The sequence below is a fragment of the Penicillium verhagenii genome (assembly GCF_028828195.1).
Source record: "Penicillium verhagenii strain IBT 33310 chromosome Unknown utg000007l_segment0_segment0, whole genome shotgun sequence".
Classification (NCBI taxonomy): Eukaryota; Fungi; Ascomycota; class Eurotiomycetes; order Eurotiales; family Aspergillaceae; genus Penicillium; species Penicillium verhagenii.
Window position 1 is genome coordinate 1,745,959 of NW_026643171.1, and position 25,232 is coordinate 1,771,190.

The 25,232-nt window shown below is 49.2% G+C and overlaps 12 protein-coding genes across 12 annotated transcripts; 4 read left to right on the top strand and 8 right to left on the bottom strand.

Annotated features, from left to right (window-relative positions):
• Nucleotides 1-83: 83 nt before the first annotated feature.
• Nucleotides 84-1,178, bottom strand: N7466_007333 (uncharacterized protein; the record flags this gene model as incomplete). The annotated part of the gene is made up of 1 exon (XM_057166722.1): nucleotides 84-1,178. The coding sequence occupies one exon, from the start codon at nucleotides 1,176-1,178 to the stop codon at nucleotides 84-86; it is 1,095 nt and encodes a 364-aa protein (XP_057019763.1).
• A 1,073-nt stretch (nucleotides 1,179-2,251) lies between these two features.
• Nucleotides 2,252-3,277, bottom strand: N7466_007334 (NAD(P)-dependent alcohol dehydrogenase; the record flags this gene model as incomplete). Its single annotated transcript, XM_057166723.1, has 1 exon — nucleotides 2,252-3,277. One exon carries the CDS (start codon nucleotides 3,275-3,277, stop codon nucleotides 2,252-2,254), a length of 1,026 nt encoding a protein of 341 aa, XP_057019764.1.
• Nucleotides 3,278-4,684: 1,407 nt separating this feature from the next.
• N7466_007335 (OSTA/TMEM184 family protein) lies at nucleotides 4,685-6,518 on the top strand (the record flags this gene model as incomplete). The annotated part of the gene is made up of 6 exons (XM_057166724.1): nucleotides 4,685-4,778; nucleotides 4,834-4,978; nucleotides 5,044-5,296; nucleotides 5,364-5,489; nucleotides 5,549-5,698; nucleotides 5,769-6,518. 6 exons carry the CDS (start codon nucleotides 4,685-4,687, stop codon nucleotides 6,516-6,518), a joined length of 1,518 nt encoding a protein of 505 aa, XP_057019765.1.
• Nucleotides 6,519-7,007: 489 nt separating this feature from the next.
• On the bottom strand, nucleotides 7,008-9,200 carry N7466_007336 (DUF726 domain protein; the record flags this gene model as incomplete). Its single annotated transcript, XM_057166725.1, has 1 exon — nucleotides 7,008-9,200. One exon carries the CDS (start codon nucleotides 9,198-9,200, stop codon nucleotides 7,008-7,010), a length of 2,193 nt encoding a protein of 730 aa, XP_057019766.1.
• Nucleotides 9,201-9,576: 376 nt separating this feature from the next.
• N7466_007337 (uncharacterized protein) lies at nucleotides 9,577-11,063 on the bottom strand (the record flags this gene model as incomplete). The annotated part of the gene is made up of 6 exons (XM_057166726.1): nucleotides 9,577-9,893; nucleotides 9,956-10,388; nucleotides 10,447-10,468; nucleotides 10,533-10,656; nucleotides 10,716-10,842; nucleotides 10,908-11,063. 6 exons carry the CDS (start codon nucleotides 11,061-11,063, stop codon nucleotides 9,577-9,579), a joined length of 1,179 nt encoding a protein of 392 aa, XP_057019767.1.
• A 600-nt stretch (nucleotides 11,064-11,663) lies between these two features.
• On the bottom strand, nucleotides 11,664-13,024 carry N7466_007338 (uncharacterized protein; the record flags this gene model as incomplete). The annotated part of the gene is made up of 4 exons (XM_057166727.1): nucleotides 11,664-12,102; nucleotides 12,157-12,277; nucleotides 12,341-12,716; nucleotides 12,833-13,024. 4 exons carry the CDS (start codon nucleotides 13,022-13,024, stop codon nucleotides 11,664-11,666), a joined length of 1,128 nt encoding a protein of 375 aa, XP_057019768.1.
• A 909-nt stretch (nucleotides 13,025-13,933) lies between these two features.
• N7466_007339 (putative MFS transporter) lies at nucleotides 13,934-15,632 on the top strand (the record flags this gene model as incomplete). Its single annotated transcript, XM_057166728.1, has 3 exons — nucleotides 13,934-14,238; nucleotides 14,348-15,048; nucleotides 15,103-15,632. The coding sequence occupies 3 exons, from the start codon at nucleotides 13,934-13,936 to the stop codon at nucleotides 15,630-15,632; spliced, it is 1,536 nt and encodes a 511-aa protein (XP_057019769.1).
• Nucleotides 15,633-16,071: 439 nt separating this feature from the next.
• Nucleotides 16,072-16,629, bottom strand: N7466_007340 (uncharacterized protein; the record flags this gene model as incomplete). Its single annotated transcript, XM_057166729.1, has 1 exon — nucleotides 16,072-16,629. One exon carries the CDS (start codon nucleotides 16,627-16,629, stop codon nucleotides 16,072-16,074), a length of 558 nt encoding a protein of 185 aa, XP_057019770.1.
• A 304-nt stretch (nucleotides 16,630-16,933) lies between these two features.
• On the top strand, nucleotides 16,934-18,161 carry sec17 (alpha-soluble NSF attachment protein SEC17; the record flags this gene model as incomplete). Its single annotated transcript, XM_057166730.1, has 5 exons — nucleotides 16,934-16,966; nucleotides 17,068-17,191; nucleotides 17,290-17,596; nucleotides 17,671-17,845; nucleotides 17,922-18,161. 5 exons carry the CDS (start codon nucleotides 16,934-16,936, stop codon nucleotides 18,159-18,161), a joined length of 879 nt encoding a protein of 292 aa, XP_057019771.1.
• A 477-nt stretch (nucleotides 18,162-18,638) lies between these two features.
• On the bottom strand, nucleotides 18,639-21,123 carry N7466_007342 (small subunit rRNA maturation protein TSR1; the record flags this gene model as incomplete). The annotated part of the gene is made up of 2 exons (XM_057166731.1): nucleotides 18,639-20,950; nucleotides 21,018-21,123. 2 exons carry the CDS (start codon nucleotides 21,121-21,123, stop codon nucleotides 18,639-18,641), a joined length of 2,418 nt encoding a protein of 805 aa, XP_057019772.1.
• A 500-nt stretch (nucleotides 21,124-21,623) lies between these two features.
• N7466_007343 (uncharacterized protein) lies at nucleotides 21,624-22,505 on the bottom strand (the record flags this gene model as incomplete). Its single annotated transcript, XM_057166732.1, has 1 exon — nucleotides 21,624-22,505. One exon carries the CDS (start codon nucleotides 22,503-22,505, stop codon nucleotides 21,624-21,626), a length of 882 nt encoding a protein of 293 aa, XP_057019773.1.
• An 886-nt stretch (nucleotides 22,506-23,391) lies between these two features.
• On the top strand, nucleotides 23,392-25,070 carry N7466_007344 (WDR46/Utp7 family protein; the record flags this gene model as incomplete). The annotated part of the gene is made up of 2 exons (XM_057166733.1): nucleotides 23,392-24,021; nucleotides 24,099-25,070. The coding sequence occupies 2 exons, from the start codon at nucleotides 23,392-23,394 to the stop codon at nucleotides 25,068-25,070; spliced, it is 1,602 nt and encodes a 533-aa protein (XP_057019774.1).
• Nucleotides 25,071-25,232: the final 162 nt, after the last annotated feature.

A 25,232-nucleotide genomic window follows, 5' to 3' on the forward strand; every position in this document is an offset into this window, starting at 1 on the left:
GCAATTCTGCGATCGAAAACCGTCATCGTTGAGAATGGGACCGAGATTATGAGGACGGGTGTAGGAGAGAGCTAGATTTCAATTCAGTTCCAGTCAATTTCATTCGAGGGGTATGGTGAAAAGGATGACAATTTACCGGATGTGTCAGGCACGTCGTCTGCAGGACAGCCCTCAATTTTGCTCAGGCCTAGCGAAACTATCTTGAAATAATCCAAGCCAGCAAGCAGATAAGGCCAATCAGGACCATCATGTATAGAGAGGGTGCCAAAGACGGTGCCGGAATAGTTGGTTTCACCGACCCAATTGGATGAACTTCGGTCCCTGAACACAAATTTGATTCCCGTGAGCCCTTCTGGTATGAATGCCACCCAGATAGCTCGCAAGGCAGTGGTGTGTGGTACATTTACCAACTTCTGGGAAGATGGGATATGAAAACCAATAGCGCGATCAGTAGCGTTGTTCTCCGGTCCCGGAAACATAATTCCTGCTATGAATTTCCGTCCACTGAGCTGAACGATGGAAATACCGATTGGTTCATTTGCCCCATCCTGGGGCACCAGTGATCGTGCTCTGTGGTAGAGCGCACGACATCCCTCTTGCAAGGGCCCGCAGGTAGGTCTTTCCATGCGAAGGGCGCTTACCGAACCGGAAAAAAGCTTCCTCATTTGCAGACTTGGGGGCACATACTTGTGGTTGAGGCTCAGATCAAGGTGACCTCGAAAACCACCTTGGTTGCTTTCGTCCCCATAGTATACTGATCCGTGGGGCCCGCTTAATTTATTCTCCAGTTGCGCAAGAGCTGCGATGGGTTCCAACCAATTCCAAATTCTGTGTCGAGTTCCCACGTTTGAAGTTCTGTTTTTACAACAAACTTTGATCCACATGAAAAGCCGCGCCCAGTCTTGAGATTTGTTAAATGTCATGCCAATAAAGGCTGCATCTTGACCAATAAAGGCTGCATCTTGGCCAGGGAGGAACCTACTCCGCCAATATGCCCTTGGAAGCGCACCAACGGCAGCGGCGAGAGCGAGGCTACGACATACAAGCCTTAAATTCAAGACTTCTTCGAAGGATAAGTATGAGAATATTTCAAATCTCAGCTCAGCGGATAGCTCATCGAAGATGCAAGGAACAGGAGGTCGCTTTTTCGCTTGGGATCTTTCGGAATTTTTCTGCATAGTGCGGTATCGGGACAAGATTCTGGTAGCCTCGGAGAGAGAAGGTTCCAAAGAATAGGGCTCTAGGCATCCAATTGAGGTGAATTCTAGATCCTTTATGGGTGATATTTTAGAAGGGTCAGCGCGGCGCAGTAGATCCCAATTTGTCGCGCTTGTGTTGAGAGATTGCCCGTAAAATAGACCAACGTCATGACCGAGTTGAGACCATGAACCCCTAGGACAAGGAGTACAATAGAGCTGATAGAAAACAGACCTGAGCTGAAGAGGGTTCAATTGTCCATTTCCCATTCGAAGAGCAAGTAGTTCCCAGCAGACATTGTGGAAGCAAAAGCACCAACCTGCGGTTCGAGAACCGCAAACATCCCATTGCCTCAGCACCCAATGATTCACCATATTAGTAGTCCTAAAGTAGGAATTGTCGCTTTCAAGCGGTGCAAACAAAGTGTGTGTACCGCTTGGGGCCAAACTATCGCCTACTATGAACCCCAAGCCAGTGAGAGAAACAGAGCGGAATGAATCGGATTTGTATAGCCCTCGCGCTTCTGCATACCAAGGGCGGCGCCCAAAACGTAAACCGGGCATATGATCATCTTCATCACTAGGACAGTGTATGGTGTGCCCACATAGGGGACAAGAAGGTTCACGCATCGCTTTCAAGAGTGCTGATATCTCGAAACCCTTTCAACAATGCTTTATTGAGGGGCTCTTTGTTGATGTTTTGAGACGCATCGCCTCTCCCTCGGGATTGAACTCAGTTGATTGAATGTTAGAAGTTGCCAGGTTTGCACGAAGCTCCTGGCAGGAATCTTGGTTTCGCGGGATATCTGTACTGTAGATCCCACGTGGAGACCTCAGATGTGCAAGAAACACGGACCATTGAGACCTCGGTCCTCGCCGCTCCGGGCAAAGTCGCGATAGCGTGAGCTTACTAATCCTTGCATGAGGTTCCAATTCCACCAGCTCTTAGTATTTGGGAACGATTCTATGTCGGCGAAGATTGGGAATGAGCATTGGAATTCTTTTCTCAGATGACTTCCTTTCCAGTCTTAATTACTTAGTAGTATAATGGTTGGTTATTGCCTACAAACATGCACCAAGACCTTGCCCCTGGCCCTCCCCGAGCGTAGCTTCTCAAATGCTTTAACGGCATCTTCAAGCTCATACTCACTATCAACCTGGACCTTCAGCGTCCCCTTCTGTAGCATATCTCCAATCGCAACAACATGCGCCTGCTTGTTAGCAAAAAAGAAAATGGTGTATTGCCTCCGTCCACCACCCAAGAACTTGGGCCATCCAACTCTCCCCACATGAATAGCCATACTATTAGCCCCAACCTGTAGAAACACACCCTCAGGCTTCAGGAAATGATGGCACTGGAAGTAAAGATCGTAAGGCAGGCCAATATGATCAAGAATATGATCAAAAACCACCCCTCTTTCCCTAAGCGTCGCACTCAGATCTTTTTCAGCCGTATAATCAATCACCTCATCCGCCCCGACACTACGACAAAGCTCAACATTCCTCGTCGAGCAAGTCGCCGTAACATGACACCCTAATCCCTTTGCAATCTGAATAGCAAACAAGCCACAGCCTCCGGAACCCCCGTTCACAAATACCTTATCCCCAGCCTTCACATACCCGTCCAACGACTGCAGCGCCGTCTGTCCCGCAATCCCAATCCCCGCCGCCTGCTCCACAGCCACGCCGTCCGGGACCGCCGCAATCAGATCCGCAGAGATACACAAACACTCCGCCAACGAGCCGAACTTCACCGGCCGACTCGCACATCCGAATACGAGCTGTCCGGCCGTGAAGCGGGTCGCGGCGGACCCGGACCCAGTCGCGAGAACGCGTCCGCAAAAGTCCATTCCTGGGGACGCGGGTGTGCCGATCACGAGCTTTGCTGCGAGACCGAATAACATCTCGGGAACTTTGTAGTCTGCTGGATTGAGGGAGGCGACGAGGACTTGGACGAGGACTTCGTTGGGTTTCGGGGGCGGGGGTGTGCGGGCGGAGGTGTTGAGATGCATGTTTTTCTCTAGACCGCCTCCTGTGCCGGTGTATAGCCATGCTTTCATTGTGGGGTTTAAGGTCGTCATTTCGGATTGGGTGTTGAGTGTGACAGGTAAATGCTTGAGTTGCTTTCTTTTTTTCTGCCAGGGGGTTGCTGTGTGTGATTGGGGCCGAATTCTTCGTGTGTAGGGATTGGGTGATGTGATGGGTCTGGCTGGTCTTGGTGTGGCCTTGAGAACTGGAAGGGATCGACAGACCTGCTGTCGCTGTGGAGACCTTTGGATACTTTTGCTCGTGTCGTGAAGTTTCTGTCGGATGTCGATTTTAGGAAATTGGTTCGAGGCTGGAAGAGATCATCGTAATGGTCATAGATGGTCATAGCTTCTAGCCTTGGAAGTTCAGGTTCTGATATGGAACACGTGCTTTGATTGGTTGAGCCACTGTATAGTACCAAGTATGAATGCTTGGTTTTTCCTTGCTTTACCTCCAATCTTGAATATCAGAACAAGCCTGATATACACCATTTCAATGTATACATCTTTCAAAGCGAATAAAAATTGCAAGAAGGCCACCGATAAAAAATACCTTCATTTTCGCAGTGATCTTCTCAAAGTTCATCGATCTGCGCACTGTGCATTGGAACTATCCAATTCCCAGTGTTTTTTTCCCCAGGAGTCGATCGGACCCCGATGGAGAGAATCAGATTTCCGCTCTTACTTATATTTTTTCCGCGATCTTACTAGTAGGTATGCCGACGTTCAAAATCATCGTGGCCAGACTAACTCTGTGGGGCCTCATTGTACCTACACCGCTAGGCCATCAAATCGCAACCCTGGAACCCTTTCCTCCACTATGACGGTCGGCACCAAAACTCAAAACAATGGTAATTGGGCAGACTTGAAGAATCAAAGGGCGATGATTGGTGAAAATCCCACGTTCAGGGAAAACACAGTCTGAACAATTTGCGCCATTTCCACGTTTAGAATATCGTGGTTTTAACTCCACAGCCACCGTCGATCAGCGCCTTGGCGCCCCCAAATTGGCGTCGAACAGATTACCGAAGATGGAATGGTTCAGGCCTCCCCTAGCATCCACTATGGCTTACCTATGGCCCACCCATGGACCGCAGTTACGATGAAGTGCACTCCTGGATTGGACCATGCTCAGTACAGGGCTGAGTTGTCCCCGTTTCAAGTCTTCTACATGGCGTTATCAACGTGCATCTCAGCCCCCAAACCAGGCTGCTGCCATCATTGCTTTGATCGGCAAAGCAGAGAGGTCAAAACAATGCCTCTTCAAACAGGGAATACCAAATGTGGCCTGGCCCCTGCAATATAAAGTCTGGTCTCCCTAAGCAGCCTCTCAGAAATTTCTTAAATCCACCTCAAGTGCTTGATCGCTCCGCACGAGAACCTTGGCGTTTTCAAGGTTATCTTGGCTTTGGCTTAGCATATACCCCAAGTGTTTAATTCGGACTCGATAATTTTACAATCATGGGCTTATTCGGAGCTTCCATCTTCCCTCGGGGAGAATTTACGGAATATTTGATGAGTGACGAATGTCTGGTACCGGCTCATCTCACAGAAGGTGTGTAGCAAATGACAAAATTCACGAGTCAAAAAATCACAGCTAATTATTTCAGTCGAACAACCGTTCATTGGGAACATGACCTTCTACCACTTCAACTTGATTGTCTCTGGCGTATGCACATTAATCACCTTGGTATTAATTCTGAGTCTCATGGTAGAGCATTCTACCCACTGCAGCGTTCCTAGCGAACAAGTCAAGTACGTTTGATGTTGCATAGAGTCATTCTGACAGCTCCAAGGTTGAAACATACTAATGAACGCAGAATTATGAGAATCGTTCACATGCTGCCCGCCTTCTCAACAACCTCTTTTCTGTCCATTGCCTTTCCCAACTCCTACGTTTATTTAGAAGGATTCACCGAATTCTACCAGGCCCTCGCGCTTTACGCATTCCATATGCTCTTGATCGAATTCGTCGCGCCGAGTGAGCGAAAACGCGAGGAGTTCTTTGGAAACCTGAAGGTGAAGAAGATCTTTAGAAAGAATCAGTACAGGGACGGTGTTTCCTGGCTGAAGGTCAGTAGCAATTTTTATCTTCACAAAATACAAATTATACAGTTACTAATAAACAGGCACAAAACAGCTTAGCTACTATAGCACATTGCAATACCCGATCGTCGCCTTATTTGTCGCCATCGCTCAATGTATCACTGCAGCTTTCAATCGGTACTGTCTTGGTTCCAATCAACCAGCTTTCGCCCATCTCTGGGTAAGTGGGATACAAATTTATATGGTGATGAAGACATTGTTTGCTGACTGATTGAACAGCTCGAGCTCATTCAAGAGGTCTCCGTAACCATCGCCATCAACGCCGTCATCCGATTCTACGCAAACACAAAAAACTATATGAAAGAGCACAAGCCATTGATGAAACTCCTATCATTCAAAATGATGGTCGGTCTCATTTTCCTTGAACAGGTCAGTCGAATCCCCCCACCACTGTCAACCAACCACGCAATCAACCATCCTAACCAATAACCAATCCCAGGTCCTCTTCATGGTCCTCGAATCCTCAAAGGTCTTCAAACAAACCCCCAAGCTCAGCTACGCAGATGTCCACACCGGTATTCCCACAATGGTAATCTGCGTCCAAATGGTGCCCTTCGCATTCTTCATCCGCTACGCATTCAACACAAAAGTCTACCGCGTCCAACACTCCCCCAGCGATCCCGAGCAAAAGTACGCACAGATCAACGAGCAAGGTCGGCCCGTCCCACGCGCCTACCAGGGCGGTCCGTTCGGAGTCTACGCGTGGCTCGCGTACTTCAATCCCATGGAGTACATCCGAGAGGTGCAGTCTATGTACCGCACTTTACACCATGTTCATGTGCGCCATCACAAACGCATCTATAAGGAGGAGGTCGAGGGCAACGCTACCAGTGAGGATAGTGAATCTGAGCAGTTGGTCGGTGTCAACCAGCAACAGGCGCTGAGTGCACAGACTAGCCACGAAATGAGCGTGCACAATGAGTCGTTCGAGCAGGTTCGGCTTTCCCAGGCTCAGCCTCTAATGCCGGAGGTGCAGTACCCCGCGCAACCACATTATGGAAATGAGGGATTTGAGCAGCCGCTATATGGGCAGGAGGGGTTTGAGCAGCCGCAATATGGACAGGATGTACCTGCACATGAGCATCCTCAGTATGGACAGCATGTATCTTCACATGAGCATCCGCAGTATGGTCAGTATGGCCAAGCAGATAACGGATATTCACAAGAGTATAGGCGGTCATATAACTAGAGTTATATGCCGCGGGCTGGATCGGGGGGTTGATTGTCTTTTTAAATTTGTTGTTATTGAGCGTTTTGTGAGTTTTGTTAAGATTGTTTAGATAACGCGAAGCTTCGATCAGCTACGGATCATGACGGAATTTTATTTTCTGGCTTTACTATATTACTAATTGGTAACCCGGGTACACAAGAAAGCAACCCTAGGAGACGAAGGAAAGTTCTCGTACAGGTCCAATCAATCCATCTACTAGCATGTACTACGTATGTGCACGAATGCCCAGGTGAAACATTAAAAAATTATCACTAGTATGCGGAGTGAAATGAGCAAGACCAACGCTTACACGATCATTCCAACATTTCATTGATGCACCTGTGAGGAATGATCCAAGTATCGAATAGATAGGCATCTTGTATTGAAGATCGAAATTATAGTGGCTGACATTTAACGTTCAAGTATGCAAGATAAACCCAAATACCGGATGGAAAATGTAGCATCTTACTACAGAGCAGAGTGCTTCCCTGGCTGGTCCGACAACGGCGAAGAGTAGTCTTCATCATCCAAGTCTAACATCTGAATCCGATGGTTAGTCATATGGTCCTCCGTCTGCGTTTCCACCTGTTTCTGCATGCGCGCCTCCTCCCCAAAACCGTCTTGGCTATTGAGCGTTTCGCGGGCAACAGCCGAATCCCGATCTGTCACGCCCGCTTGACGCTCATTATTGGCACGTTCCTCCTCCAGCTTCTTGTCTTCAACAGCCAGTGCCGCTTCCTCGCGTTCCAATTCCTCTATGTCGATATCTTGAAGTCCAATCGACTGCATAATCTTGCCAAGCAAGAACTGGTACCGGAGATGGCCGCTGATCATCTCGCTCACATCGATATTCTCGACGCCTGGGACGTTCTCGACTTTTTGGAGCCCTGCGATTCCAAGCTGCATGCTGCTCGTGCGGTAGAGGAAGGCTAGCACTGAGTCGTTCTCCGAATAGGCGTTGACTACCCGCCCGCTCACGACGCTGCGAATGCGGCTCCAGTATTGGGCATCGGAGGGTGTTGGCGATCCCATCAGGATGACTGATTCCACGAGCCCGTGTTCCCCGTGCTTGGCCAGACTCTGGAGACAGGAAAATATAAGGCGAGATCCCAAGGAGTATCCGATCAGCGTTACTGGACGTTCGCCCTGGACTTTATTGATCAATGCATCGGCCAGAATCTCGCCGGCTTTATCCGCTCGGGACTTGGCAACGCTGAACGGGTTGTCGACTACTCGAGCCACTTTCATCAGACCGAGAGGTAACATTACTGCGCTCATGATGGTCGCGAAAACGGTGTGAGCCAGGACTTGCCCTCCTGCAACTGACCACGCCGCACTCGTTACCAACGAAGAGATGGCATTGCCGAGGTTCATCAAAGACTCCGTCTCCCAGCGCAAGGCAAAGACCTCGGAATCAGCTCCAATGACTTTCCAGGGAATAATGAAGTTGGACTCTTCCGTCACCCAGCCAGTAACACCAATAGTAACCCGCAGCCGATGATCCTGCCGAGCAGCATCGCTCTCTTTGACCGTCTGCTTCCGCGAGCCTCGAATCGGGATGAAGGCAAAGTCTTCAACCTCTCGCGCATACTTGTCCATCATCCGGCCGGTCATCCGCCCTCCATATGCACCGAAAAGCCCACCAACAACCACGCCACTGCTGGCCAACACACCAAGGTATCCAGCAGCGGCAGTGGCTCCTAGTCCAAGCCCACCCATCATGGTCCCTATACCGGCGGCTACCAACGGAGCAGCTAGGCCACCGGTAATACCAATCAGGGCAGCACCAGCAACTGATGCGACGCCTACTTTCCATTTGCGGGAGTTATCGCTTTTCTTAGGCGGCTGGTTGGCTTCTGGGTCTGATAGCGCGAGCGCAGTATCAAGGAGCCCACGTGCCACCTTGACCTCATCGTCATTGAGCACTTTGATGTCTATGCCGAGGCTAGACGTGGTATAAAGCATCAGAACACGCGAGTAGGCATTGTAATGTTCAAGGCTCAGCAAGAGCAAAAGAAGAGAGTGTAGAATGAGTAGTCTCGTGGCTTTGGGAAGCTGCGCCAATGGCGATTCCACGGGAGGATAAATTTCCGCAAGTTTTTCCATGCGTGCAGTATCCTCAGCTAAAGGAAGATCTTCCGATGGAATAACGGGCTCTTTCTCTTTCTCCTTCTCTTGCGGCTTTGCTTGGCTGTCGTCATCCTTGTTGACCACCTCGCCGATCCGCAGCAAGACCGAGTCTCTCCAGTCTTCGAAATGTGAAAGTGCCGTCTTCTTCGCTCGGACCTTTGACGCGTTCTTCTTCATTTCGGATGTGGACATCTGCCGACCCTTATCGCCCACCGGGGAAGAATCACTCCGCCTTGGAGGAAGAGGTGGTCTTGCATCGCCAAGCTCTTTCACTTTCTCATCCTCATCCTGTTCAATTTTAGGCGTAGAAGGGGCTGGGCTTTTTTCAAAGTCCTCATCAGATTTTTCGAAGTTCTCGAGAACCCCAATTCTCATTGATGCGACAATCTCTGCGACGAGTACTGTGAGATCGGCCCGCTGCGACCGGTCCAGTATTGACGTCAGGTCTTGACCGCGTTCGCTAGGAGTGGGCGCATTGGGCTGTTTTGACTCGAAGAAATGCCCATGTTTTTCTTTAAGATTCTTGAACATCACTAATAGAGTATGAAGGCTAATTTGTGATGCAAATAGATGTTGCGGCTGAGATGAAGCCGTGGAGGTTGGCGGAGATGAGGGGGCCCCAGCCTTTAGTATGCTCGGCTTTCGGATCGTTGCCTTAGGCAACTGTCAGCTACAATGTGATCAAGATAAATGTCAACAACGCAGAGGTTAGAAGTCATACGTGTGGTTCAAAATGGAACTGGAATTGATTGGAAGCTGATACTAATTCATATGAAGTGTTATGAAATACATTGCAAGACCCTTCAGACACGAGACCCCTCTTTGCGGCTCTGCGGGGGCGGGACCGCGGGATGTCCACGCGTCCTGATTGGTACGTACTGCGGAACGTACTCAGTACTCAGCCTAATTAAGCTCGAACTCGAGCTTCTAGAACTGACTCGTTTCCGCGAGGTGAGCTCCGAATCTGAACAAGTTCTAGCCCAGCCGCAGTGAGCAAAGTCTCCCACTGAGCTACCGTCCTTTCCAAACCGGCAGTGTGAAGCCACATAAGGATATCCATCTCTGCGGCTCTGAGCTCAGCCCCAGTGTTAGGCAGAACATAATCATCGATAATCAGAGTCGAGTATGTCGGGTCCATGGCTTCGACAATCCGCGACAGAATCTGAGCACTTTTGGCATCCGACCAGTTATGAAACACATTACGCAGGAAGTACAGGCGAGCACCTAGGCAAATGCAAAGTGAGCATCATTTATATGCGGCATTAAAGAAAAAACAGAATACATACCTTTGACAGGCTGAGGAGTAAAAAAGTCATACTCCATCGCCTCAACTCCCTCGGGAAGTTTGTCAATGCGCTTCAGCGTGATTGGAAGATCTTGAAGAATGAATCGCCCTGGAAGCTCGGGATATCGCTCTTTGAACCTTGTCAGCTCTTGTCCGGGACCTCCGCCCACGTCGACAATCAGGGCGCTTTCTAAATCTTCCCGAAGATTGTGTAGCTTGGATTCGATCGGGTAGATTTCGAACCACTGAGGCATCTCCTCCACGCGACGTCCAGCCATGTAATCGTCAAAGGACTTCTTCTGCTCTGCATTCTTCTCGAGAAGACCGAAGATAACGTCAGTCCCGTGTGCATATTTGAACAGCGTGGTCGCATTGGGTTGGTCAGCAAATTGTTGAATGCCAGGTCCACGCATGTACTCCACAAGTCGTCCGCCCTGTAACAGTTAGAATATACATCTAAATATTGCCTTGTTTCATAGTTCAAGCCCCTACCATTCCAAAATCGAGGTCGAAGCTATAAAACTGTTATTCGCATGAACGCCAGGCAAGCCGGATCGAAAGAAACAATTTTCACATACTGGTGCTTCTCAGCTCCAATGGATCCTGGAAGAATCTTGAAGGAAGTCTTGTCATTAGCAGCGTAAAGTTGAGTACCCACTTCATCGCAAAGACCAATGGCCGTCAGCACGCGCATAATCCGAACTGTCAATTTCGTCAGTGATTTTTCCAGCCTCCAAGTTTCCCAAACTTGTGTCACACACTAATCAAGAGCAGATCCGACCCGGTCTCCTGTGCCAGCGTCACAGCGGAAACGGGGCTCCCGTGCTCAACCAAGACATGAAGGAAGCGATACTCGATAGCCACTCGAACGGCAATGTTTTGCAGAATCTACCAGACGAAGAAGGAAATTAGAGGTGACCACTGTCATACTGTATCTTGGAGTTTCATCTCACCTGGAAGTTCAGCCGAGAAGTGGTCTCCAGAGGCGTCTCGGCGGCAAGCTGCAGCTCCCGGATTGCCTTGAGAAGGTCTGCGTGTGCATCTTTGTTTCCCGAAGACTCTTCGGCAGCGAGCTTCTGGACCTTGGAAAGGATCTCTGAGACGGACATGACGGATTTGAGGGAATTGAGTGATTTGAGGATTTTGAGTCGGAGTTGGGGAGGTTTTCTTTGAAATGGTGAAATGGTGAATTGGTGAGGGAAGGTGAAATGATGGGGAAAGCCGTTCGTTCTAATCCCCGCCAGAAGTAGGTACGGTGGTAGGCAATTATGCACGTTGCCGAAGCACTCCACAATGCCAGGAGCCAACACGTAACGTGGCTTTGAATGGCGTTGACGTGGTCGAGTTAAATCATTCACATGGCTAACTGTACGGGCCCTTGCTTTAAGATTGTGCGGCTTTTCACATGATCCTGGCTCTAAAAATTGAGGCCCTTTTATACCGGGGAATTATGTTTCTTCCACTTAACTCTCTTCAGCACCATTCAGTTCACTACATACATGTATCGGGATGCATAGTCCGCTTATTCGCATGAACCTTACAATCTCTAGATGATACATATGCGCAGTTCGGTAGGAAAAATCGAACAAGTCTCCAAGAAGGCCTTTATAGAATGTAGTAATGAACTATGTGTTTATTATTATCTCGCAGACACCGTGTATAAATCAATTCCTATGCCGCAAACCCTTTTTCCATGTTAGCCATTTTGATTAAGCTCCCTCTGAGATGATGGTGGTATTTTTCGTGACCATTATATGCTGCTCATCTGCATCTGCAAGCACCTCTCTTCGCTGCGCATCCGCACTATCGCGGGTCGCGCTTGTAATAGCAGTGCCGCGTGGAACCCAAGAGCCCGGCGTCCGATCATTTAATTCCACCCATGACTGGTGTTGTTCTTGACTATCAGTTAGGTAGCCCTGACCGGTGGAGCGTTTGCCGGAACTCCGGGAGGAAAAACCCGTCGCGCTCTTAAGATCTTGTGTGAATTTGATGAAAAACGGACGGAGGGTTGGAATGGAGCCGAAAATAATAATGAACCACATTTCGGTCAAGACCCACGTATTCAGTTTGTAGATGGCATAAGTTAGATCCTCGGCCTCTGTGATGGATGCGATTGCGATGGTTTTATTAATCCCGGCGATTCCTGCACTGTTGGCCGGTTGGTTGGTGTTGTATCGCAGCTGGGTCAGTGGTCAAACTTACATTAGTCCACCTCCCATTATGAGACAAAGTCCGACTTTTGTCGAGAGCTTCATCACTTGTAATCTTCCAATAATGTATACGGGATACCCGGCCAATAGAAAGTCAGAGAAAGCTCCAATGCCTGTGATTGTTAGTATCAAAAAGGGAAGGAACCTTGTGGGCTGATAGGGTGGAGTTGACACACTGCCTTGAGCAAATCCGACTTGAGAACAGATGACGATCCCATTGCATGTGCCTGGTAGTGCACTGTTCCATAACTTGGCTGTTGGGGTGCATTGTTTGAAGATTAGGCCCACCTCGATCACATTGACAATGGCTTGTGTAGCACCCACGGCGTAGAGAAGGTATCTACCCTTGCTTCTGGTGCCATTCTGGATGGTGAGCAGAAAGGCAATGACAGCAATGCGCGCAAGAACCAAGTCCAGAATAGCCACGACCTGAGCAATCCAGCTCCACAGATTTGTTTTGGCAATTCTGTCGGGCGGGAGTAGATTTTCATGAGTGCCGAGTCCAAATCGGATACTAACAGTCATGATACTCTGGGCAGCCAGAGCAAAGGCCTATGATAGTCAGATTGTAAATCAGGGGACCGAAAAGGGGGAGGACAGCAGGCCAAAATAGAAAAAGAGAGACGAAGAAGGAAAAAGGACTCCCTGTCTCCCTATAAATCACATACAAAAGCAATAATTACCCACACAAAATCCCACCGCAGACCAAACAAGCCGGACGATAGTTGTCGTGAAGGACAGATAGAAGCCGTTTTGGCACGGAGAACAATCAGGACAAAAGCCAAGCCCATTTCTGCCCATGTTACACCTAAGACCACCGGACCTTTTCCTCCATTGGAAAGGGACAAGCCATCCGTCATGATTTGATGCAGAGAAACAGGCCCTGGAAGTGAAGGAGAACAAGGAGAACAAGCATGAGCGCTGGGGGGAGAAGCAAGTATATAGCAATTCCCATATAACCTAATGACTCGGGAGTCTGCCTACTCTGAACAATTGCTCGCAACATTGAATGCTAACATCCTGACCAACATTATCCCTCCCTCAGTCTGTGTTACAATATTACCGGAGTTTACTACTCCCTGGCCAGGCCAAGCCGATGCGCTAAGGGGACTAAACTCAATATAAGATGATCATCCCGATGGTCAGGATCAAACGTTCATGTGGAATGCAAATTTCAGGACAATAATGAGCTTTTTTTTCTTTTTTTCATCTTTTTTGTCTTGAATAGATCTGGTTCAGATCGGAGTCGGGTCATCATCGCTTGTGTATATTACATAAGGTCCTTTCTTTTTCGTTCTCTCTATTCTCAAACATGTCATCACTTAAGGGGTATAGAATAAGAAAGAGAAATAAACCGAATGCACCAGGGCATAAAGTAGAGACTAAGAAGAATTGAGACCTATCACACGCCTGTTTACCTTGGATAGATGGTGGGTCACTCAGAGAATTAAACCTGTTCAACCCTGCAAATGTGGTATTTATGCAACTTCCCGTCAAATAAAATCAAGCATGAGATCTCGAGAGTAGATTGATCTCTGAATTCATTCATTAGATCAAAAATGAGAAAACCAACTTGGCCTAAACTGAACTTGAGTGGTAAAACACGACATCGTGAAGCGTGTCTTCCTGTATCTTCCTGACGCGTACGACATTAAATCGAACCTTCACTTTCCAACCTTGTTTACCTTTCTTTTCTACCTTTCCTTTAACCTCTCAATCATCTTTGCTGTTTGCCATCCCACGAGTCGCTCTTAATTCGTCAATTCAAAATGGCTTCGCGTCCCGCCACCCCATTCGAGAAACCCCTGGAGCCGGCCCTAACCCTCGACGAGGAAGCCGAGGCTCTCAACGGCTATGTGATCGACCCCAGTCGTTATCCAAATAACGCCGCCAGACTCAAGACAAGCTCCGACAATCAATTTGTTCTCATCCCCCAGCCCTTGGACTCCATCGATGATCCCCTCAACTGGGCTGAAACCAAGAAGGGATGGATCATCGCGGTTATCGCGTACATTGCTCTGTTGGCTGATTACACTGGTGGTTCTGCCATCATCTGTGTTATTCCTCAGTCTATGTAAGTCCAAATATAAACCCAATCTGGATTCGTGAACTCCCTCTCCCCCTGCATCTCTGTGACTCTCCTCAAGCTCTCTTTTAGCTAACATATTGTGATCTTCACACAGTCAATGGGGTCTCACTCAGGCCCAAGCTCAGAAAGCTGTCGTGGGAAACCTTTTTACCATTGGTGCTTGTGGACTGATTGTCGTCCCCTTCACAAGCTACTTCGGTCGGTGGCCAATCTTGCTGATATTCCAAGCTGTTATGCTGGGGACTTGTGCCTGGTCAGCTGCGGCCACTAGTTTCCATTCATACCTTGCGGCACGCATCATCAATGGATTTTTCTGCAGTATCGGCCAGGGAGGTGCCCTGATGTGGATTCAAGATATGTTCTTCTTTCACGAGCACCCGAAGGTCATCAACTACGTGGAATTTTCGATTATCCTAAGCCCATACCTTGGCCCCATGTTCACCTCGTTCATTGTTACAGCTGTGAGCTGGCGTTGGGCATTCTGGGTGTGCACAATAGCTTCAGGAATCAGCTTGATTCTCGTCTTCTTGCTTGACGAGACCCTATTCGATAGAAAGAACCCACCTGTTTCTCGGGGTACTTATGTCTCTCGCCTTGTCGGAGCTCATCAGGCTCAGTCCTTCCAGCACAAGAGCTTCATCGATTGTATTTCTCGCCCCGCTGTTGCAATCACCAAACTTCCCGTGTTCACAATCCTGGTCTACTACTTCCTCAATTCGGCTTGGGTCGTCGGCGTGAATACTACCATCAGTATTTGGTTGAGCAACAAGTATGGATTCTCAATTCAAAGCATCGGTAAGTCTTCAATTGCAAAACGGTTGATAATTATCTGACCGCTAACCCTTCAAGGCTTCTTTTACTTTTTCGGTGTAGTCGGTTGCCTTGCCGGTTGGTTCATTGGCCACTTCCTTCACGACGCCATTGGACGATACTACTCCAAGCGACACGACGGTCGTCTTGACCCCGAAGCCCGACTAATCATCACATACCCAGCCACTGGTCTCTGCTGCCTAGGCTTGATCCTTCTCGGTCTGGCCTTTGAACACCACTGGCACTACATGGCTATCGCAGTCTTTGCTACAATCCAACTCGTCGGCTTCATGATCGTCAGCACAGCCATCAATGCTTATCTACTTGACGCTTACCCGGAGGGATCAGGCGAGGTCGGTGCATGGGTCACGGCGAGTCGCAACTGGGCGGGATTCATGGCGACTTATATCCAGATTGACTGGGTGACTAGCATTGGGCCTGCTAAGGCTCTCGGGATCCAAGCTGCCATTACTATTGCGTCGCTTTTCCTCATCGCTTTCTTGCAGGTCTATGGCAAGCGGCTGAGAAAGCGCCAGGGCCGAATGGAGTTCAAGAAACTTCGCGTTTGATAAGAATCTAAGAAATTTCGAGGACGATTTGAGATGAATGATGAATCTGATGACCGATAGACGGTTCGGAAAAAATACAAGATGCTGATTAGGTCTTGTTGTTTTATTACATCTATGACTGTTCCTGTGGGGAACTGAGCTGTGATCGAGTTGCTTCAAATGTTGAGAAAGCCTTTGGCTTGCTAGCTACTAGACTTCAAAGCTGTTGTATCTTACCCAATTCATTCTGAATCTAGAAGCCAATCTCTCTCATCCGTAACACGGTAACAGTATTATGGGGTAGCTATGGTAGATCTGGTAGATAATTCCAAGTTCCTGATCATTGTGGATCGAAAAATAAAATGTATTCAAGTTATAAGCAGGGCGAAAGCTGTGTGCTTGGGGTATAAGTATAGTACAGAGTTTTATGCAAAATTTCGAAAGATTCAAAGGACAAGCCTCAGCTGCTGCCAGTCTCAACAACGAAGTACTTTCCCTTCGTTTTGGAGGCATAGCCAAGCGCATTGCCATCCCAAGCCGATCCATCCGGATGACTATTCCTCTCGCCTTGGACACGTTGAATCCTTCCCCGGCGTCCACTGACTTCTTCCTTGGCCAGTGCATCGCGCAGCTGGTCAAGTCCAATGGCTGTTTCCTTCACGGCCGCAGTGGTCTCGTCTCGGATGCTGCGCAATGGCTCTACTCCGGTTGTATTGACCTCTTGCATCTCCTTCACAAAGTGGATCTGTGACTCCAATGTTTCCAGCATTGACTGCTCTTCTTCTGCGCTTGTTGGCTGTGGTAGGGCTGATAGCCGGAGGAGGTGGTGAAGTTGTTTCGGGGTAATTGATGCTGTGGATGCCTTCGATATTTCGTCTGGAAGTAATGATCGTACGGACCAGGTTGGTTTGGCGAGAATTGACTCAAGCTGAGCAGTTTGGGAGGAATAGCTGCGGAGAATGTTTGTGTTGTGTCGAAGGGACTGGGAGAGTCGCCAGCCTGCGCGGAGGAATGCCATATTTGGGTTATATTTGCCACCAGTGGAATGGAAACTTCCTTTTGTTGTTCTGCCCCCGCGTGAAAGAAAACTGAATTAGAGACAACAAATGAAGGAGTGAGAGCCCTGAAAAGAAGCAATCGACAGTGGGACCGTGAAGGTGGAAACACTAATTAGCTCCGAAATGCGGGCGAAGGCGGTGGGACGCCCGATCGACGCTTCATGCGATAAACCGATTGTACTCGAGCCACAACGACACTTTTGTCCAACAACTCCGATCCGAATCAAATCAAGGCGGAATAGGAATATTCCTCCAAAGATAACCATGGCTCTAGACCCCAGAGTTCTTCTACAGAAGGTGAGTTTACCCCCTTCTCTTCGCCCCTCACCGTCTACCTGAAGCTCAAGCTAGGCAATGACGAAAGAGATAACTGACCAAGTCCACCACCGGGTATCTAGGCCGAGAAAGCACTCTCCGGCGCTTCGGGCGGCTTCAGCTGGTTTGGAGGACGCACTGAGAAATATGAAAATGCCGCCGATCTGTATACTCAGGCTGCAAATGCTTTTCGGGTACAGAAGTTGAGTAAGTCGCCTCTATCCCCCTCTCCCCGCACATGGCCACCTCGTGCTTTGTTTGGGGGTATGCACGTGCTTTGGCTAATGGTTGCTCTTCCTGAATAGATAAGGAAGCCGGACAAGCATTTGAGCGTGCCGCCTCTATTCAGACTCAGAACCTCAACGAACCAGATGACGGTGCCAACACTCTCCAGGAAGCCTTCAAGGTCTACCGCAAATCTGATCCCGAGGATGCGGTCCGGGTGCTGACCGCCGCTATTCAACACTATGTACTAAAGGGGAACCTGCGTCGTGCAGCTACGCAGCAGCAGTACCTGGCTGAGGCTTATGAGGTCGAGCTTGGAGATATGAAGAAGGCGCTGGAGGCATACGAGAAGGCGGCGGAGTGGTTTGAGAGTGATAATGCCGAGGCGTAAGCATTCTTTCCTCGGCGACGAATACTATCTGGCAAGGCATATTGAACTAACTTTCTACCTCGCGATCTAGTCTTGCAAACAAACACTTCCTGAAGGTGGCTGACCTCGCTGCCCTGGAAGGCGATTACTACAAATCCATCAAGCACTACGAGCGCATTGCCCGGCAATCCATGAACAACCACCTCATGAAGTGGTCAGTGAAGGACTACTTCTTGAAGGCCGGAATATGTCATCTCGCTACCAATGTACGTGCAATACGTATCCTGTTTCCATCTCTCGTTCTATATAGTATAACGGAACCTTACTAATACATCTTCATAGGATCTCGTCGAAACCAACCGCGCTTTCGAATCTTACCGTGAAATTAATCCCGCCTTCGTCTCCGAGCGTGAACACCAGCTCCTTGTGGACCTGCTCCAAGCCATCGAGTCGAAAGACCAGGACATGTTTGCGGATAAGCTGTTTTCGTATGACCAGCTCAGCAAGCTGGACAAGTGGAAGACAACCTTGCTTTTGCGTGTCAAGAGCAATATCGAGGAGGAAGAGGAGGACTTCTCCTAGATGGCGATTGTGTTTATTTTGTTCCTGATCCTGATTCCCCCGCCTTCCCTGTGCCAGGAATTTTAGTCTTGAAATTTCCGCTTTGGTGACTGTTTTTACACACTCCTTTATTTCTTATCTGTCTGGCTTGGAAATGAACACAAGCCCTGCAAGTGATGTTCTCAAGTCGATATAATCCTAAAGTTCTGAGCACTGGAGTAGATTGACTGCATTTGAAATGAATATTTAGACGATTTACACCATTTTATCATATACAACGTAGTATGTAGTTTGGTATTTCTGCTCCAAAGTAATGCAAATGCAAGGAAAAATCGTAATTCATTATGAAATGTCTCAAGCCTATCTACTTTTGGGGGGTCTATCATAATACTGATTCCTGAACTTGCAGATACAGGCAAACCAGCTTTCATCCTCTCACATGTGCAAGTACTTGAAATCACAAAATCCACATTATACGCCGAAAAAAGAATTGCACATTTACGCAGAAGCCTCCTCCAAAGTCCGGGCCTTGCGTGGGAAGACACGCTTGTACAGACTGATGCCAACGGAATCCTGGGGGTTGATCTTGGCATCGAAGGTGGCCTTGAAGTAACCGTGCGTACCAAGACTCTCCTTGATGAATCCACTGCGACCACGGCGGGTCCAGAGCTGCAGGGCTTTGAACCAGGCAACATCCTCGTTGTTGAAGAACATATAACGAACAGTGACGACGTTCTTGTGGATCTTGTACGGGTGACCAGCGAGAATGGCACGCTTGGCAACCACGCGGGCTGGGTCGGGCGCAATCACTGTACCAGTACCAATGAGCTCCAGACGATCCAGAGCCAGGGGCTGCTCCTTTTCGTCGGCGGATTCGAGGATCTCGGGGTCTTCCTCGGCCTGCTTGGGCTTGAAGACGAGGCAAGGGACGGCACCCCAGGTCATGGGTCCAATCCATGATGCGATGGCGCTGCGACCGGGGTGCATGAAGCGGTCGAACTTGTGAACATTGTTGGGGGTGTTGTCAGAGGACGAGAAGATGGGGTTCACGACCATGCGGCGAGGACCGCACTGGATGATAAGCTCCTCCTTAGCTCGGATAGGCTCCTCAAGTCTTCCGCTCAGGGTCATGTTGATGTTGACCACGGTGTGCTTGTGCTCATGACGCAACAGAGAGAAGAGCGAGACGGGCTGGGGCTTGTTGCGGAGGGAGCCAGGCACAGCACGGAGGTGAACATCCACGCGGATACCGGGGTTGACACCACCAACCAGGGACTCCCGCAAGACACGGTTCTTGGTGCCCTTGTAGTCGCCAAACTGCAAGAGTCTGCGCCAGTCTTCAGGCTCGAAGGGGCGGTCCTCGGATGTCTCCCAAGGACTAATCTTCATGTTCTTCAAACCACGGAAACGGGCCAGGCGCTCTCTGGCCAGCACGTTGGGGTGCAGTTCGATCTCATCGGGGAATTCAAGATCCTCCTGTGCCTCGTCACGTCGACTGGCGCGGTAGTCTGCAAGCTCTTGTGATTCATCCTCAGGAGATGGGTCAAGGAACATCTCTGACTGGGGGTACTCGGAAGGACCACCCTCGGTCATAGCGTCAGCGTGGTCGGGGAAAATTCCATCCTCTGGGGCGCCAGCTGTGTCCATATCCATATCCATATCCTCGTCTCCATCATCAATGTCAGATCCAGAGTCGGAAACATCAGCAAGGTACCAGGCGGATTGGTACGAAGATGTACCCTTGGGCAATCGCTTGGGGGTAGCGGGAATGTGAGAATCGTCATCGGAGAAGTAGTGGTGGTCATCGAGCAAAACACCCTTGCGCTGCTCGTTATCGGCGGTGGGTAAAACGTCGTCATCTTCCATCTCGATTTCCTCTGGAGCCACAATAGCCATATCGTCCGCGTCCGCTGTAGGGGAATCCAGTATTTGAGAGGTTTCGTTGGTGTCGACATTCATATCATCATCTCTCTTGGTCTTGGTAGCCTGCAGGGGAGCTGCAGTGATAGAGGAGATCTGGAAATCACCCCAGCCAGGGATATGGGTAATCCGGTCAGCCTTCAAGCCCTTGCCACGGACGATACCAGTGACAACGACGTCGTCAACGACTTCGGTGTCAACATCAGGCCACTGGACATTCTCAATGAACATCCAGCTGCGCTCGTCACGCCAGCGAATACCCTTAGGGGTGGCAGTGCAAAGGGAACGGATAGCATTGGAGCACTCCTGGCGCGAATCCAGAGACATGACCTTCTCAACAGCGGGGAAGAAGTGGTTGATATAAGTCTTCAAAGAAGAAGTAACCTGTGTGCGCCTCTTGACTGGGTTGACCTTGTCAAGTCCCTGAACAACAGTCATGACATTGGAAATACCCTGGCTCTCAATGGAGCGCAGCAACAGCTCGCCCTCTTCCTCCACTTCCACCTCTGGAGACATGACCAGCACAACAAAGTCGGCCATACGGCACACATCCATAGCATTCAAAAGGTCATGTTTCGAGGGAACGTAAAGAAGGCTTTGGCGGAAACGATCAATTCGCACACGAGTGATGCTGTCCGCGGAAACCTCGGTGGAAACATCAACACTCTCGTTCAGTGCGGTGATGGCAGAAACGATATCGACGTCGGTGGACAACGGGATGACGGCGATGTGACGGGGAGCACCATTTTGACCGGCGAAGATGCTGTTTGCCTGGGTCTTCTCTTGGTGCTTCAATGCTTGTCTTTGACGGGCGGTATTGCGACGATCGAGTTTCGACTTGAGCTGTTGGTGGGGGGTTTTGCGAGTGCCCCGCTCCACCTCGACTTTGCCTGGGAGGTTGTCAGCGTCCAAAATCAAAAAACCGGGGTATTTCAGCAGCGTTCTTTATTTTCATACCCTTTGCCTGCTCTTTCAGAGCACCCTTGGACGCATGCTTGGTCTTGTAAGGCTTGTTGGCAGACTTGGTGGTGGAACGGTGATGGTGCACCTGGGTGGGCGCCATATTGGCACTGGACCCTTTAAAGCGATATGGGAGGGATTCCAGATTGAAGAAAGAGAAAAATCTCTTCGCAGTTATTCGACAAGTATATCAAGGCGAACGTGTACTTGAACGAGAAAAAAAAATCGCGATAACAAAAATTCGATAGTGGATAGTGGAGCGGTTATGTAAGCGAGGACCGTGTCAGCGAAAATCGATTCGCGAATCACAATCTTGGAACCACATCTATACCAAGACCTCCCAGCTTAATTTCAGTTTTTCTCAGATCAAGTCGATCAGCGAGGGTCAAATTCATGCCTAATCCACTACTTTATACGTGGGGAAATGACGAAGGTTACGTCTCAGGATAATAGGATTCTTGTGCTAACATAGACTAGAGTCGTCACTAGACTCACTGCAGTCGGAGTAAACTAGGGCTGGCCGTTAATAATAAAAACCTCCGTTATTCTCGACACAGAAAGATCCCGCACATGAATCAACAGGATTATTCTGCATCAGTCACCTCACATGGTCCTTAACATATTCTTGATATCGACGATAGCGGCAGCTATGGCCGCCATCTCTCTCTGGGCCGCATCATAGGGCTGACTGTAACCCTCCCCGAGCTCCCTCTCACGAAGTCCAACCTCCCAGGGTGAAATCAGACCTGCATAGTCCTTCGCGGTTTCGATCTCTATGTGCCGACGGGCATCAACAAGATTGTCGGCACTGAAACCCGGTGGTAGGCAGTTGCTGTGGTCTTTCAGGAGTTCATTTTCCAGGAAGACTAATTCATACCACCGGCGATCCCCCCTCCATTGAAGCATCAATCCGCTGAATTCGGCAAGTTGGGTTTTGAAGAGGTTTTCGCGTTCCTCTAGCATTTCAAGAGCTACCTCCGTCAAATACTTCTCACTGTCGTATTCTGGATCAAGAGTGATCACCTTTCGTTGCCAGTCCTTCATACCCAAGGTGAACTCATCGACAACGAAGTTAAAATAGGGCCGGACTGTCTGTGGGCGGAGATAAACCTCTTCCCCTGCTAAAATTATTTTGTCCAAGTCCTGCTCGTGCGATGGACTTCTCTTATGTGTGAAGACGGGTTGAAAATTCCGGGCCATAGTTCCCACTGCCACATAAGGTCCAAGAACTACCTCCCACGTTGGCAAGTCACAGAACGCGGGGGGTGGACAGTAGGCTTCCGATGGATCAACAAGGATTTGGCAGTGCTCAGGTAGCATTCGAATGAATCTTCCAATCACCCAGTTTGAAGTATCTACCGGCTGCTCCTTTTTTAGTTGACCCATAGCGATAAGATCGAGCACCTTGTCCGTAATTTCAACTCGGTACTGTTCCACGACCGTATCCAGAAGTTCTGGGGATATATTAAGGCCTTCAAGTTCCATGGTGGTTAAAAAAAAGGGTGGGAACTGGATTTGTGTGCGTGTTGTAGTTGAATGATGGTGTAGTTAATTGATGGGGGGAAAGAAATTGAAGGATGCTGAAGGCGATGGTCAGAGCAGAGGAGAGTTGATCAAAGCAGAAAACAGATCAATTGATTGATAGAATTGTCAGGTGGGCAGACCTGGAAGCACCTGAGTTACCTACTAGACATCTGGAAGTCTTGAGATAAAAGCACTTCTCCTCTCTAACATGCCTTGTTTAGGAAGTCACCGGGGCACCGGGGCAAACATTGAAGGCTTCAAATGTTAGTTCTGTGTTGGAATTCAACAAAACGGCAACCTGAACAATTCAATGTTAATCTTTTCGCCTTATTGTTCTCGGCTGTGACTTGTTATCTTGTGATATATTTTGAGTGATTTGCTTCCACCAAGGTTGACTGTACTCATCTGGGCATGGATTTTCCCTCAAGTGCTTGTTTCCATAATCCAAAATTGAACCTCCTGAATTAGACGTGCATGGAACTGATCGCTGCATACATATATGTATACCATTGCAATAGATTAGACTATGTATACATACTGCAAATTTGGATATAAGAGTTGATCTAGAAATTTCCAAGGCTTTCACCCTCAGGTTGGAGAACTCAAAGGCATATTAATTTCCATAGCCATCAGTTCAATATTCAGTCATTCCAGCACTGTAGTTACAATGAGTGCATGTGTTGGTCCAGTAGATAGTACTCAAGTGTGCAGTAGTGTGGTTTCACCGCTTAAGCGGACCGCCTTCTGGGGGCAGCAATGAGGCAGGAATTTTTTTTTCTGCCACGAATAACTCAACAGCACGACTTTCACGAATTTTTTTCCACCAACACCCATAACAAAAGCGACGATGGCTGATCCAGCCCCCAAGGCCGTTATGTCGGCCGAAGACCGTGCGGCAAAGTTGAGATTTGCCGAAGCTCAAAAAACCTACGGACGTGGCAAGGCTGCCTCGACAAAGAATGTTCGCGACAAGAAGCTCCGTGCCACACTAATAGCACAGGAAGCCAAACAGAAGCAGGCTATCCTGCAAGCAAAGGATGCCGAAATCCTGTTGGAGCACGAGGCAGGTTTCCTTGAGCCCGAGGGTGAACTCGAAAAGACATACAAAGTACGACAGGATGAGATCCAGGCCAGCGTTGGAATCGAGACGGCGAAGAAGGGCTTTGAGCTCCGGCTCAATGATTTTGGTCCCTACCGAATGGACTACAGCCGAAACGGTCGCCATCTTCTATTGGCGGGACGCAAGGGTCATGTTGCGACCATGGATTGGCGCGATGGCACGCTCGGCTGTGAGCTGAATTTGAATGAGACGGTCCGGGATGCGCGCTGGTTGCACAACAACCAGTTCTTTGCGGTTGCGCAGAAGAAATATGTTTACATCTATGATCACCAAGGTGTTGAATTGCACTGCCTGAACAAGCATTTGGAGCCGCTCTTCCTCGAATTCTTGCCTTACCACTTCTTACTTGCCAGTGCTGTGAGTTTTACACCGCTTGGTTTCCCAAAAAAAAAATCCCTTCTGCACGAGACTGACTTTATTTCCTTCCGCTATAGACAATGGCTGGTTTCCTTAAATACACCGATACTTCCACCGGTCAGTTGGTTGCTGAACTTCCTACTCGCCTTGGAAAGCCGACCGCCCTCTGCCAGAACCCATCCAATGCTATCCTCCACACCGGACACCAGAACGGAACAGTGACTTTATGGTCCCCCAACTCCCAGACTGCTCTCGTCAAGGCTCTTGTGCACCGTGGACCCGTCCGATCTATGGCAATCGACCGCCTGGGTCGCTACATGGTCTCAACTGGCCAAGACCAAAAGATGAACATCTGGGATATTCGCATGTTCCGCGAGGTCCACTCATACTCATGCTACCAGCCTGGTGCATCCGTGTCGATCAGTGACCGCAACCTCGTAGCCGTTGGCTGGGGTACACAAACCAGCGTCTGGCGGGGTCTTTTCGATGCCGCCCAAGCAGACCAAGGCAAGGTGCAGAGTCCCTACATGGCTTGGGGCGGTGACGGCAAGCGCATCGAGAATCTGCGCTGGTGCCCATACGAAGATGTGCTGGGTGTGGGACACGATCAAGGATTCGCTAGTCTTCTCGTTCCCGGTGCCGGAGAGCCCAACTTCGACTCACTGGAAGCCAACCCTTACGAGAACGTCAAGCAACGACAGGAGGCCGAGGTCCACGCGCTGCTCACCAAGTTGCAGCCGGATATGATTTCTCTCGACCCCAATGTCATTGGTCGTCTCGATACCATCAACAACAAGAAGGTGCAAGAGTTCAAGAACTCCGATGCTAAGCCCGAGGATGCCATCGAGAAGATGAAGAACCGTAGCCGCGGTCGCAACAGTGCGCTGCGCAAGTATCTTCGCAAGAAGGGTCGTACCAATGTTATCGATGAGAAGCGGGTTAAGGCTGAGACTTTGCGCAAGGAGCACGCTGAGCGCCACAAGGAGAAGCTTAAGCGGGAGCGCGATGATCTGGGACCTGCTCTGGGTCGCTTTGCCAAGAGGGATTGATCGTGTTTCTTTTGCTGCTTCTTTGCATCTCTTGTTGAGCTGAGAGATACCTTTGTATATCGTGGAAAATTCACCAGATACCCAGCCGTGGCATTTTCTATGAGACTTTGTAACTCATGGGAGGCTCGGTGACCCACTGCATTTCAGGCGTTGGGAACGGAA